This window comes from Piliocolobus tephrosceles, chromosome 9 (assembly GCF_002776525.5).
Source record: "Piliocolobus tephrosceles isolate RC106 chromosome 9, ASM277652v3, whole genome shotgun sequence".
Classification (NCBI taxonomy): Eukaryota; Metazoa; Chordata; class Mammalia; order Primates; family Cercopithecidae; genus Piliocolobus; species Piliocolobus tephrosceles.
This window is the reverse complement of record NC_045442.1, coordinates 105263311-105278072: the sequence shown is the minus strand read 5'-3', so window position 1 is coordinate 105278072 and position 14762 is coordinate 105263311. Positions and strand designations below refer to the sequence as shown.

At 39.0% G+C, this 14762-nt stretch overlaps 1 protein-coding gene across 1 annotated transcript in view; it reads left to right on the top strand.

Annotated features, from left to right (window-relative positions):
• The window catches only part of MYO3A (myosin IIIA), a 263818-nt gene that overhangs the window by 131860 nt on the left and 117196 nt on the right, over positions 1–14762 (top strand). Inside the window, exon 15 of the mRNA XM_023194848.2 lies at positions 10187–10389. Coding sequence (XP_023050616.1) covers positions 10187–10389 — 203 coding nt within the window. The remainder of the gene's footprint in view (positions 1–10186; positions 10390–14762) is intronic.

Below are 14762 nucleotides of genomic sequence, written 5' to 3'. Positions count from 1 at the left end.
ACAACCCAGCAGTTCTACTGCTATGTGTTTATCTGTGCTGTGTGCCTTTCTGTATAGACTATGAAAACCTTTACAGAAACCTATAGACAAAGATTTATAGAGACTTTGTTTACAAACTCCGGAAAGTGGAATAAACAAACTATAGTACGTTAATACAGTGAAATATTACTCAGCAATAAAAAGAAATAAACATTGAGTCCAGGAGTTCAAGACCAGCCTGGGCAACATAGCAAGACCCTGACTCTACAAAAAGTAAATAGTGGTGGTGTGCACCTGTGGTCTCAGCTGGTAAATTTATAATTTATATAATATAAATTTTCCAGAAATTTATTCATCTCTTCTAGGTTTTCTAGTTTATGTGTGTAAAGGTATTTATAGTAGCCTTGAGTGGTCTTTTGTATTTCAGTGGTGTCAGTTGTAATATCTCCTGTTTCATTTCTGAATGAGGTTATTTGAATTTTTTCTGTTCTTTTCCTGGTTAATCTTGCTAATGGTCTATCAATTTCATTTATCTTTTCAAAGAACCAGGTTTTTGTTTCATTTATCTTTTGTGGGGTTTTTTGTTTGTTTCAATTTCATATAGTTCTGCTCTGATCTTGATTATTTCCTTTCTTATGCTAGGTTTGGGTTTGGTTTGTTCTTGTTTCTCTAGTTCCTTGAGGTGTGACCTTAGAATGTCAGTTTGTGTTAATTTTTTTTTTTTTTTTTTTTTGACATAGGCATTTAGGGCTATGAACTTGCCGTTTAGCACCGCCTTTGCTGTATCCTAGAGGTTTTGATAGGTTGTGTCATTATTTTTGTTCAGTTCGAAGAATTTTTTAATTTCCATCTTGATTTTGTTTTTGACCCAATGCTCATTTGGGAGCAGGTTGTTTGATTTCCATGTATTTGCATGGTTTTGAAGGTTTCCTTTGGAGTTGATTTCCAGTTTTATTCTTTCTGGTCTGAGAGACTGCTTGATATAACTTCAGTTTTCTTAAATTTATTGAGGCTTGTTTTATAGCTTATCATATGGTCTGTCTTGGAGAAAGTTCCATGCTTTGTTGAATAGAATGTGTACTTTGTGGTTGTTGGATGAAATGTTCTGTATGTTTCTGTTAAGACTATTTGTTTCAAAGTGTAGTTTAAATCCATTGTTTCTTTGTTGACTTTCTGCCTTGATGACCTGTCTAGTGCTGTCAGTGGAGTATTGAAGTCTCCCACTATAATTGTGTTGCTGTCTATCTCATTTCTTAGGTCTATTAGTAATTGCTTTATAGATCTGGGATCTCCAGTATTAGGTGCATATATGTTTAGGATTGCCATATTTTCCTCTTGGACAAGGCCTTTTATCTTTATATAATGTTCCTCTTTGTCTCTTTTAAAGTTTGTTTTGTCTGATATAATAATAGCTACTTCACTCGCTTTTGGTGTCCATTTGCATGAAATGCCTTTTTCCACCCCTTTAAGTTTATGTGAGTCTTTATGTGTTAGGTGAGTCCCCCGAAGGCAGCAGATAATTGGTTGTTTAGTTCTTATCTATTCTGCAATTCTGTATATTTTAAGTGGAGCATTTAGGACATTTACATTCAATGTTAGTATTGAGATGTGAGGTACCCTTGCATTCATCATGCTATTTGTTGCCTGGTACTTTAGTTTTTGGTTTTGTTTCTGCTTTTAATTTGTATTTTTGTTTCATAGGTCCTGTGTGATTTTTGCTTTAAAGAGGTTCTGTTTTGATGTGCTTCCAGGATTCATTTTAAGATTTAGAGCTCCTTTTAACAGTTCTTATAGTGGTGGCTTGGTAATGGCGAATTCTCTCAGCATTTGTTCATCTGAAAAAGATTGTCTCTTTCCTTCATATATGATGCTTAGTTTTGCTGGATACAAAATTCTTGGCTGATAATTGTTTTGTTTGATTAGGCTGAAAATAGGGCCCCAATTCCTTCTGGCTTGTAAGGTTTCTGCTGAGAAATCTGCCATTAATCTGTAGGTGTTCCTTTATAGGTTACCTGGTGCTTCTGTCTCACAGCTCTTAAGATTCTTTCCTTCATCTTAACTTTGGATAACCTGATCAGATGACAGTGTGCCTAGATGAAGACCTTATTGTGATGAATTTCCCGGGTGTTCTTTGTGCTTCTTGTATTTGGATGTCTAGGTCTCTAGCAAGGCCAGGGAAATTTTCCTTGATTATCCCCACAAATATATTTTCCAAGCCTTTAGAATTCTCTTCCTCCTCAGGAACAGCGATTATTCTTAGGTTTTGTTGTTTAACCAAAATAATCCCAGACTTCTTGGAGGCTTTGTTCATATTTTCTTATTCTTATTCTTTTTTCTTTGTCTTTGTTGGATTGGGTTAATTTGAAGACCTCGTCTTTGAGCTCTGAATTTCTTTCTTCTACTTGTTCAGTTATATTGCTGAGACTTTTCACAGCATTTTGCATCTCTGAAAGTGTATCCAAAGTTTCCCAAATTTTTTATTGCTTTTTCTTTAAGTTATTTATTTCCTTGAATATTTATCCCTTCACTTCTTTTATCATTTTTCAGATTTCCTTGTATTGAGCTTCACCTTTCTCTGGTCCCTCCCTGATTAGCTTAATAACTAACCTCTTGAATTCTTTCTCAGGTAAATCTTTTTTGTTTGTTTGTTTTCGGTTCAGATCCATTGCTGGTGAACTAGTGTGATTTTGTTGTTGTTGTTGTTAGGGGGGTGTTGCAGAGCCTTGTTTTGTCATATTACCAGGGGTGGTTTTCTGGTCCCTTTTTATTTGGGTAGGCTCTGTCAGAGGGAAAGTCTAGGGCTAAAGGCTGTTATTCAGATTCTTTTGTCCTACAGGGTGTTCCCTCGATGTAGTTCTCTTCCTCTTTTCTATGGATGTGGCTTCCTGTGAGCTGAACTGCAGTGATTGTTGTCTCTCTTCTGGGTCAAGCCACCCAGCAAGTCTGCCCAGCTCCGGGCTGCTACTGGGGGTTGTCCACACAGAGTCCTGTGATGTGAACTGTCTATGGGTCTCTCAGCCATGGATACCAGCACCTGTTCTGGTGGAGGTGATCGGGGGAGTGCAGTGGACTCGATGAGGGTTCTTAGCTTTGGTGATTTGATGCTCTATTTTTGTGCTGGTTGACCTCCTGTCAGGAGGTGGCACTTTCAGAAAGTATCAGCTGTGGTAGTATGGGGTGGAACTGGCCGTGAGTGGGGCCCTAGAACTCCCAAGATTATATGCCCTTTTTTTTCCGCTACCAGGGTGGGTAGGGAAGGACCATCAGCTGGGGGCAGGGACAGGTGTATCAGAGTTCAGACTCTCCTTGGGCGGGTCTTGCTGTGGCTGCTGTGTGGGATGGGGGTGAGATTCCCAGGTCCCTGGAGTTGGGTACCTAGGGGGATTATGACTGCTTCTGCTGAGTCATGCAGGTTGTCAGGGAAATGGAGGAAAGCTGGCAGTCAAAGGCCTCACCCAGCTCCCACACAAACTGAAGAGTGGATCTCACTCCCACCATGCCCCCCGCAACAGCTGAGTCTGTTTCCAGGCAGAGGGTGAAATGGGCTTGAAAACCTGCCCCAGGCTATCCTCCTCCCAGCTGCAAAAGAAAAGTGCTTGGCTCTTCCCCTGCTTGTGCAGTCTACACACCAGATCTGCACCCTCCCCCGAGTTCTGGCCAGGCTTCTTGCCAGGTCAAAGTTCAGCTGAAGATTTCCTTCTCCCTGTGCAGTTTTACCCTCTGCTCCTCTGGCCACCCTCCCCTTGGATCACTGTGGTGCCAGGCAGGAGTGGCCTGCTAGGGGACCCAGGAAGCTCCCAGGGTTTTTCTGCTGCTTCCTCTACCCCTATATTTCGCTTGGCTCTCCAAATGGATTCAGTTCCATGTAAACTCAGAAACTTCTCCCACCTTCAGCTTCTCCAGTGGGGATGTGTGTTCAGGAGAAGAGGGTCTTCCTCTCCCACTTCTGCAGTTGGGGCACTCACAGTATTTGGAAGGTCTCCCAGGTCCTGCAGGAGCGGTCCACTTCCTTCAGAGGGTCAGTGAGTCCTCTTGAGATTGCTGGTTTGTTCTTGCAGTTAATCCGGAGCTAAAATTCACAGTGCAAGCCTCTGTACGCTGCTCTGTCTGGAGCTGCAATCCAGTCCTGTCTCCCATCTACTATGATGATTGACCCTTTCTAGGACTGTTTTTTTCTATTTCTGTGAAGAATGCCTTGGGATCTTGATAAGGATTGCATTGATTCTGTATATTTGAGTAGTATGGATATTTTAACAACATTAATTCTTCTGATCCCTGAGATATATTTTCATTTATTTGTGTGTTCCTCAACTTCTTTCATCACTGTTTTATAGTTCTCAGTGTATAGATCTTTCACCTCCTTGGTTAAATTTATTCCTAATGTTTTATTTTTATGCTTTTGTTAATGGGATTGCTTTCTTGATTTCTTTTTCAGTTAGGTTGTTATTTATGTATAAAAATGTTATTTACTTTTATATGTTGATTTTGTATCCTAAAATGTTGTTGAACTATTACTTCTAACTGTTATTTTGTGGGATATTTGGGGCTTTTTACAGGTAGGATCATGTTATCTGCAAAAGCAGTAGTCTCCACTTATCCCCACAGGGGATATGATCCAAGATACACTTGTGGTTGCCAGAAACTTGCAGATAATATCAAGCCCTATATATACTGTTTTTTCCTAAACATCCCTATGATAAAGTTTAAATTATAAATTAGGCACAATACAAGATTAACAATAAAAATAAAATATAACACTATACTGTAATAAAGGTCATATGAATATGATCTCTCTCTCTCTCTCTCTCTCTCAAAATACCTTAGTGTCACTTGTTTTAGGGCATCCCTTGCTGACTTCTTTGTGTAGGCTCAATGCTTTCTGGTTCAACCACTGACACCAATCAGAAAACATTTTCTGTTCATGTCTTCCACCCACAAATTTAATGCCTTCTTAACTAAGTACTGATCATGCACTATGACTATGACTTTTGCAATATGATATGTGACAGTAAAACTAGCACAAGTTTCTTTTTCCTTCTTCACAATTTAACAGATAGTAGACCTCAACATACATTTTTTTTCTTCCCTTATGAAGTCAAGAATTTTCACCTTTTCACTTCAAGCAGGCAAATATGGTTTCTCTTTGACATATTCAAATTGTCAGCATCACTACTCTTGTGCTTTGGGGCCATTAAGTAAAATAAAGATTATTTGATGGCAACAACTGTGATACTGTGACAGCTGGTCTGATAACTGAGAGGGCTACTAAGTTGGCTGACAGGTGGGTAGCATATACAACGTGGATACGTTGGGCAAAGGAAGGATTCACTTTCCGGGTGGGACAGAATGCGGTGGCACAGATTAAATCACACTACTCAGAATGGCATGCAATTTAAAACTTAGAAATTATTTATTTCTGGAATTTTTCATTTAATAGTTTTAGACCATGGTTGACTGCAGTTCAACTTCTTCCTTTCTGATTTGAGTGCCTTTTATTTCTTTATCTTGTCTGATTGTTCTTATTAGTACTTCCAGTACTATGTTGAATAGAAGTCATGAGAGTGAGTATTTTTTTGCGTTGTAATATACTATTGGAAAAGCTTTTAGTTTCTCCTCATTGATTATAATGTTAGCTGTGGATTTTTCATACATTGCCTGTATTATGTTGAGGAACTTTCTATACCTAAACTGTTGAGAGTCCACATCAAGAAAAGATGTTGTGGTATCTTAAATGGTCTTCTGTAACTCATACATATGATGTAGATTATTGTGTGGTTGAAAAATGTTAAAAATTGTGTCTTTTCAAGGTAAAGAAACCTATTACCACTTTGCTTAATACTGCTTTTCTATTGCCTAAGAAAATTTTATATAATTGTACGTAGCTCCTGTATTCTTTGGGAATGAAAATGGTTATGCCAAAGAATACTTCATTTCTTCCAAAATGTCCTTTTTCTTCCTCCAGAATACTGCTACTTAGTGGAAATCGCAGCAAGACCAGCAATTTCTAGATAGTTCATAAGAATCTGGGACATTCTGTCAATAGAAAGATAAACAGCTATAGAAAGACCTCTTATGAGTTATACCTTAGTAAATGCTTTTCTTTTTGTAATCTCATAGGAAAATGGAATACAGCTTCCACTTTTAAAATTAAAAAAAGAAGCAGCATTGGACTTTTCAGATACTTTTTCTGCATCAATTGAGATGATTATGTGGTTTTTATCTTTGATTCTGTTAATATGTTGAATCACATTGTTTGATTTGCATATGTTAAGCTAGACTTGCATGCCAGGGATAGATTTTGCTTGGACATGATATATAATCTTTTTAATGTGTTATTGGATTTGGTTTGCTAATATTTTATTGAGAATTTTTGCATCAGTGTTCATCAGAGAAACTGGCCTGTAGTTTTCTTTTCTTCTGATACCTTTTTCTGGCTTAGGTATAGTGTAGTTCAAAGTATTCCCTCATAAAGTGTAGTTGAAAGTATTCCCTTTGGCTCTATTTTTTATTATTTATTAATTTGCTTTTCTTAGTGACAGAGTCTCACTCTGTCACCCAGGCTGGAGTACAGTAGCATAATCATAGCTCACTGCAGTGTCTGAACTCCTGGGCTCAAGTGACCCTCCTGCTTCAGCCTTCCCAGTAGCTGGGACTATAGGCATGTGCCAGTGCACCTAGCTAATTTTATAATTCTTTGTTCAGATGAGGGCTTACTTTGTTGCCCAGGCTGGTCTCAAACTCCTGGCTTCAAGCTATCTTCCCACCTTGGCCTCCCAAAATGCTGGAATTACAGACATGAGCCACACTGTGCCTGGCCTAGCTCTACTTTTTGGAAGAGTTTAAGAAGTATTGGTATTTTCTTCAAATGTTTGGTGGAATTCAGCTGTGAAGCCACCTTATCCTAGGCTTTTCTTTGTTAGGAGGTTTTGATTACTTCTTCAATTTCTTTATTTGTTTTTGGTCTGTTCAGGCTTTCTAATTCTTTCTGACTCAATTTTGGTAGGTTGTATTTTTCTAAGAATTTATCTACTTCCTCCAAGCTACCCAAATTGTTTGTAGATAATTGTTCATGATAGTCCCTATGATCCTTTTTATTTCTGATACGTCTGTTGTAATTTCTCTACTTGCATTTTTTATTTTACTTATCTTAGTCATCGCTCTTATTTTCTTAGACTAGCTAAGGGTTTGTCAGTCTTATTTTTTTCAAAAGCAAAACTCATAGTTTTATTGATTCTTTTTATAGATTTTCCTTTCTCTGTTTGATTTATTTTTGCTCAGGTTTTGATTTTTTTCCTTTCCTCTGCTAATTTTGGCTTTAATTTTTTCTTCATTGTTTAGTTCCTCGAGGCATAATGCTAGACTATTTATTTTGGAGCTTGCTTCTTTTTTAACGTAGGAATTCATTGCTACAAACCTCTCTCTTAGAATTGCTTTTGCTACATTCCATAGGCTTGGTATGTTGTGTTTTCCTTGTTGTTTGTCTCAAGGTATTTTTTACTTTCCCTTTTACTTTCTTTGACCAATTGGCTGTTCAGCAGTACATTGTTTAATTTGCACATATTTGATCATCTGTGGTGCTAGGAGGTGCTCCTGCTTAGGTGTGCCAAAGGCTTGGAGCCCCAGGGTGCAAGGTACCACCTCACCTGTGATGTGTGGTGGCAGCAACTACTTCAGTGTTCAGGAGGCCTGAGGCCCTCTGAGGGTGGGGTGCTGCCTCAGCTCTGGTGCAAGGGAGCTCCCTCAGCCAAGCTCAGAGCCTGTGAGGACTGCAGGAGTCTCCAGTAGCAATGACTGCAAGTGTCCGCAGTAGTGAGAGAGGTTGCTGGGGGTATCTTGCTTACCTTTCCTTGCAGGGAGCTGTCCTTCCTTCCTGGTTGTGAGCTGATCCCCACTTGGGGCATGATGTGGTAAAGGTAAGGTGTTCCTTTCCTTCTCTATGTGGCCATCCTGGGTTTCTGTGCTCTACAGGATTTCTACTGGCTGGTTTTTTGCTGTTCTCCAGCATGCTCCTTTCGTTATTTTGGTTTAAATGTACTTGTTTACTCATTTGCAGGTAGGGGGGGCTTGAAGGTGTATTATCCATTCTCACACTGCTATAAAGAGCTACTTGAGACTGGGTAATTTATAAAGAAAAGAGGTGTAATTGACTCACAGTTCCACATGGCTGGGAAGGCCTCAAAAAACTTACAATCATGGGCAGAAGGTGAAGGGGAAGCAAGCACAGCAAAGCAGGAGAGAAAGAGGGAGCAAAGGGGGAAATGTCACTTTCAAGCCATCAGATCTCATGAGAACTCAGTCCTTATCACAAGAACAGTGAGGGGGAAAATCCACCCCCATGATCTAATCATCTCTCACCAGGCCCTCTCCACCTGACACATGGAGATTACAATTTAGATTTGGGTGGGGACACAGAGCCAAACCATATCAGAGGGAGAGTACTAGGAGCTTCTGGCCAACCATCTTGATGTCACTCCTAATTCATTTTCAAAATGATGAGTAGGAAGAATTCCATGTTCCTGTTAAAAACTAATTGAGTGGTTTTAATATGTTCTATCAGAAGTCTTGACCCAGTGGCTTAATATAACCTCTACTTAGCAGACTTGTGACCCTCTCAGGAGTGGAAGAGCCAGGAGAGACCTAAAAAAAAAGGTGGCGCTACCCCAGGTGTCTCATCTCAGCCTTTTCTTCCCCCTTGCCCATCAACCACTCTCTCCTTCTAGAAGTATCATTTTAAAAGGTTTTCACAACGGTGAGATAAGATTTAATGTGGGGCGCGGGGGCAGTGAGGCATAGCATATTATCCTGGTGTAGAGGAGCTGAACACCTGAATGAATTTACTCGCAGGTCTTGCTATTCTGTTCTGATCTGCGGGCTGATAGAGGTTCTCATCAGTGATAAATCAATTGTGTGTGAATGTGGTTCTATAGATGTCAGCAAACTCCTTAATCTAATCTCTTTGTCTTGTTTTAGATTAATGTTAATTGGGGAGAGGTATATATGTATTTTCAGATTCCTACCCTTATCACATCTTATCTTGTTTTAATTTATGTCCTTGATAAGGATTTACCAGATGGAAAAATGAGGTGTTTGGTAGATAGAACTTATCTTTGAAATATGCAGTCTTCCAAATCTTACTTAGCAGGTCACTGCTATTCAATATATGCCAATGAAAATGTTATCTCACCTTTTTCATGGGTGCAAGGCCAGCCCAAAACATTTTAAAAGAGCCAAGTTCATCCCCCAAATTACTATGCTCTTCACTCACCCCTTATTTCCTCTTTTATAAGATACTCAAAGTTCTTACACAGCCTGAAAACTTCATTGTGAATGCCCCCTCCAACCCACTCAAATTCTAATGTAGCCTGTGTTCCAGAAATAGCTTCCACTGTTCTCCCTCCACATAGAAAATCTGCAATAAGTCTAACATAGTTGATCTTGGTAAAGTATTAAGGTAGGTATTACACTGAAAATAATCTACTTAAGCTAACTTCTGCCAAGTTGTGAATAACTAATACCTCCCTACACCTCGGGGGGCAGAGGTTGGAATGCCTTTGTAAAAGTGATTGGCTATTAACCCAAATAAATTTCTACTCAGTAGAATTTCAACTAAAGTAGTAAAAAAGAAACATGGAACATACTTCTTTGAGAAGAGGAGCATAAGAGATGGGGAAGAAATAGAGGTAGAGCCATGTAAGCCTGCTAACCTTGACCTGGTTTCCACTCCTCCCATTCATACTTCCGAGCTGTTCTCACTTTTCATAATTATTCCCTTCTCTCTGCTTCTGAATTAATCAGTTATCTTTCCTCTCTTAGTTTCAGGATTAGCAGCTTCTGTGAAAGCAAGTAAAGTGGTTCTGGCTTTGGGGACTATTTGGATGGGGGCCCAGGCAGGTAGAGGAGGAATAACAGAATGACAAGTGTACTTCAATGTGCATAGGCTGCTTATAAATTATCTTTGTAAATCAGGCAGAACTGCATTTGAATAGAAAAGTATAGAATATCTCCTTGTCCTTTTTTAAGAAAACAAGTGAGTGAATCCACGTATGGTAGGGGGAAAATAGACCAGGATGTAACATCTGCCAATATATCAGGAACATGCTTTTGTATGTTTATGTCTACATAAAGTGCTTACCAAAGAAGAGACATTTCATTATATACCAAGTTAGTTTTTTATGTTTTTAAAAATATCTTAATATTTTCTCTTTAGGCTAATAACAGAACCTTGCAAGAGAAGATTTTACAAGTAAACAAGTTGGTAGAAGCCTTTGGCAATGCCTGCACTATTATAAATGACAATTCTAGCCGATTTGGAAAATACTTAGAAATGAAATTCACCTCTTCTGGAGCTGTAGTGGGAGCACAGATTTCTGAATATCTCCTGGAAAAATCCCGAGTTATCCACCAAGCTATGTAAGTTTATTTCAAACCTCTCCTATTTTGGAGGAAGCAGAAGCAAACATAATGCTTTAATAGTAAAATGTCTTTCTCATTCAATAAAATTGTTTATCACCTACTATATGCAAAGCACTTACCATTGAGAATGAAGAAATCCATCAGCACTGTCTTACTCTCAAATATATGTAGCATTCAATAGAGGAATTAATAAATAACCTAAAATTTATGCTGCCAGATAGAAAGCCTAAGCCCATCATAGAGGTACTAACAGCATAAATTAGAGACCGTTCTGACATAGCAGAGAATATATTTATCTATACAAAATTAATGTGAAATTTAATTAAAAATAACTGAATGCTTTTCTCTTTTAAATGCTAGCATATATAAATAGACATTTGTATTAATTCTATTCTTCCTATGTTTATACACAAGGGGCCAAATTAAAGATTCAAGGAGGTTTATCGTATTGACCTTTTATTGCTGACTGATTTTAGCCATCAATACTCTTCATAATGCTTTGATATTAAGTTGAATGAATTCCTTTTGCGGGTTTGTAGCTTAATGACAAAGTTTCTCTCCTGTCTCACAGAACATCTTTGTTATTCTAATGAGGAAACTATCATTACACATTGGATTTGTACCTTGGTAGTTACATTATTTTGTTTAAAAGCTTGGCAAGTTAGAATCTTTCATTTTTCTTACGTTGGTTTTATGCTAAACATATGCTACATTATTGTAGTAATATGTCAAGTTAATTCACAGTAACATAATAAGCCTTGTTGTATATTAGTACATTATTATTTAACTTAAGTGCCTTCAAGCTTGGTGTCATTCAATTCATGAGTAAGTCATGAATAGAAGTTGCCTGGAGTCCAGCTCCTGAGCACTAGCCCCAGTATGGAAAATTACCCTTTGGTCTTCAATTGAAACTATGGAAGAAGGCTGGGTGCGGTGGCTCACGCCTGTAATCCCAGCATTTTGGGAGGCAGAGGTGGGCAGATCACGAGGCCAGGAGATCGAGACCATCCTGGCTAACAAGGTGAAACCCCGTCTCTACTAAAGATACACAAAATTAGCTGGATGTGGTGGTGGGCAACTGTAGTCCCAGCTACTCGGGTGGCTGAGGCAGATGAATGGCGTGAACCCAGGAGGCGGAGCTGGCAGTGAACCAAGATCATGCCACTGCACTCCAGCTGGGGTGACAGAGCAAGAATCCATCTCAAAAAAAAGTGGAAGGAATGATTATTAGACATATGTGGTTTTCAATTGTGGTACCAGACCATTTTAATCCACCTTGGGTAAGATATTTAAACCTTAAAGATTCTTACAGGATCTTGGCTCTGTTATTCATTATATGTAGGATTTGAAACAGTTTAATTAACCTCTCTGCACCTCTGTTTTTCATCTTTAAAATGAAATAGCATTAGTACCTACCTATCAATTAAGACAAGGTATGTATAGTATATACCACAATGAATGGCATATAGTAAGAAATCCATAAGTTTAAGCCATTAGTAGTAATAGTAGTATTAATAGTTGATTAGAAATAACATATAGCACAGTACCTGGGATATTGAAGATGTTCAATAAATGGTAGATACTATTTATTGATGTGTGTCCAGTGCCCAAAACTCAGTGGACATGTGTGTCAGTGCCGTTGCTGCCCATAAATAGAAGGACCTCAGGATCTTAGCAGATGTGGAAACTTAGCTAGTTCTTAAAACCATTTGTTCTGCTCTCATAATTGTGTAAGCCTCTCCTTCAGGCCCTTCGGGGAGAACTAGTTAAGAGTAACTAATTGGTAGATGGCACCACCATGTTGCATAATATCAAGGGATATCATTCACGGTGTATTCTATGGAGCTGAGTGCAGGAACACAGTTCATATAGAATAACACTGAACATAACCCTCTGGAGTTACACAATGAGGCCCTGAGCTTGTAACCACAGAAATAATCCTGTTAATGCTTACTGAAATATTGTAGGATGCATTCTAAGAAATAGCATAGTCAGGATTATATTTAAGGCATGCTATGAATTAAGTAATTTTTCCCCCTAAGGAACTATTCTAATTTTACAACTTTGCTTATTGGGGAAAAGCATTCCAAATTCCAAATTCACAATCAAGTGGAAATATAACTCAGTTATAGTTTGAGCACAGCTGTCTTTAATTTATAACACTTTTTCCATTTTTATGTTTTTTCTTTCACCTAATTTAATTGCATTTTTAAGTTCCAGAGGAGCTTTGAGTGACCTATGAATATGAAAATATTAGACCTGTGATTGATGGAAGAATTCTTAATAGGTACCTTTACAAATTATAAACTTAATTGCACTGTTATCAATCAGGGTACTGAACAGAAAGAACAAGCTCAAGGGTTTTAACTGAGAAAACTGTTTACAGAATTCACATGAGCATTGAAGAGCCAAGAATGAATGGTAAGATGCCCATGGACTAACAGGGTCTGCAGGCAGAGGGAGGGGCAGCACTAGTGCCTGGTGCCAGCTGCAGCTGCGGATCAGGGGCTGCCTGTGGAGAGCTATGGCCCTAATGGGATGCAGCCGTTCAGGGAGAGAGCAAGGGGATAACATCCCAGCCTCTCTCTCCTCCCTCCGCCTGTTTCCTGCCTGTGCTTCCTGTTGGCTGAACCCATATGGAAACCAGAGAGCAAGGGAGTCCAGGGATTGCAGGCTGTAAGGATTGGCCTTTGGGGTCCCAGAGCAAGACAAAGAAGAGTGTAGAATGATCTGAGGAGTAGGGAAGAATCAGAGCAGACGAATATCTTTTTTTGATGAACTCACCCTTTCTTTTAAGACATTTTGTTCTTTTCTTCACTTTTTGCCTCTGACAATGTCATCCCAGCTCAATCTCTGACCACATTTACTTTTAGATTACCTTTCTAACGATGATGGTACTATCTTATAACTTGTGACTTAAATTCTTTTCTAAACATTGATAGTTTTCAAGGAGAAAATTTTAAAAGAGGCTACTTAATTTCAAGAATAAAATGAACCTATTGAAGGCAATGCTAGATAATTCTCATAAATACAGATTATAGCTATTTCCACTGCAGTTTCCTCCTGTTACTACAGTTTAGTTCAGCAGGCATTGATTGCAGTTCTCTCATGTCCCCAGCACTTAACAGGACTCTATAGGAGACATAAATAAGTGGCAGACATGGTGCTCTCCATTGTGGAGAAAGGGAAATGTATTTATGGAGCAGTTACTCTATGTCAGTCACTGCACTAAGCACCTTACAGTCATTATCTCTTTTAATTCTTGCAGTCATGTGACAGGGTGTCATCTTCTCTTTTAAAAGTGAGAAACTAAGAGAATTTTAATAAGTTGCTTAATGTCAAAAAGTTAGCAACGAATGAGTTGGAGTTGGAAGCCTCGTCCTTCTGTCTGACTCCAGAGCCCACCATTCATCCATCCATCCATCCATCCATCATCTATCCATCCATCTATTTGACACATATTTATTGAGTGCCTACTGTGTGCTAGGCACAGGAGACATAAAGCCAAGTAAGGCAGGATTCTTGTGGTAACACAGCTCACAGTATGATATAAAACTTGCTGATCACTCATGGTTTCTAGCCTCTCATGAAAGTAAGAAATGAGTTCATCTGCTAAGATTCAGCAGGTAGATAGCAAGAGAAGGGGACTGAGGAGACTGCATATCCAGGAGGAGAGAGTTTACAAGGTGGGAGCTGTGATTAAAAAGGAAAAACTCAAAGTGTTGCTTTATGGATACCCTGTAGTGCCTTAAGAATGCAAAACTTCATTATTAGCTTTCTAAGTCTGATTGCTGACCACTTCATTGAATATTCAAAGGTTTTACAGGAATTAAGCTACACCCTTGTGAGTGCTTCGCCACTGTTAGAGACTGTCAGAGGCACTGGCTGCACAGGTAATCCCCAGGATGCAAAGCAGGTGAACACACATATGAGACAGCCCTGAGGGCCTTCCTGCAAGCAGCTGAGTGGAACTCACTCTGAAGAAGTGTTAGAAGATCCACAAGTAGGAATGAGGCCACAATCAGAGAAATGATATTTGGTAACTTGTAAGACCCTGTGTCTGTCCTCAGGCAGTCCTGACCTGGGAACCCCTGGAAACATTAGCAAGTGTGGGATACCGTAATGCTCTGTGTTCTTAAGCACAGCTTGATATGGTTAGGGACCCCGGGTAAGCTTTGGAGGTGTGTTCTTTTCCTGTTTCTTTAACTTTCTGATTGTCTGTTGAAGGTCAGTATATTCCCCAAAGTTTCTCCAAGTCTTTTCAAATTATAATTCCTAATACATGTAAACTGATGGAAAAGAAATCCATTAACATTGTGTGTCTAAGTTTTAATACTTAACTGATACGATGTACAATTAGTGTACATTGT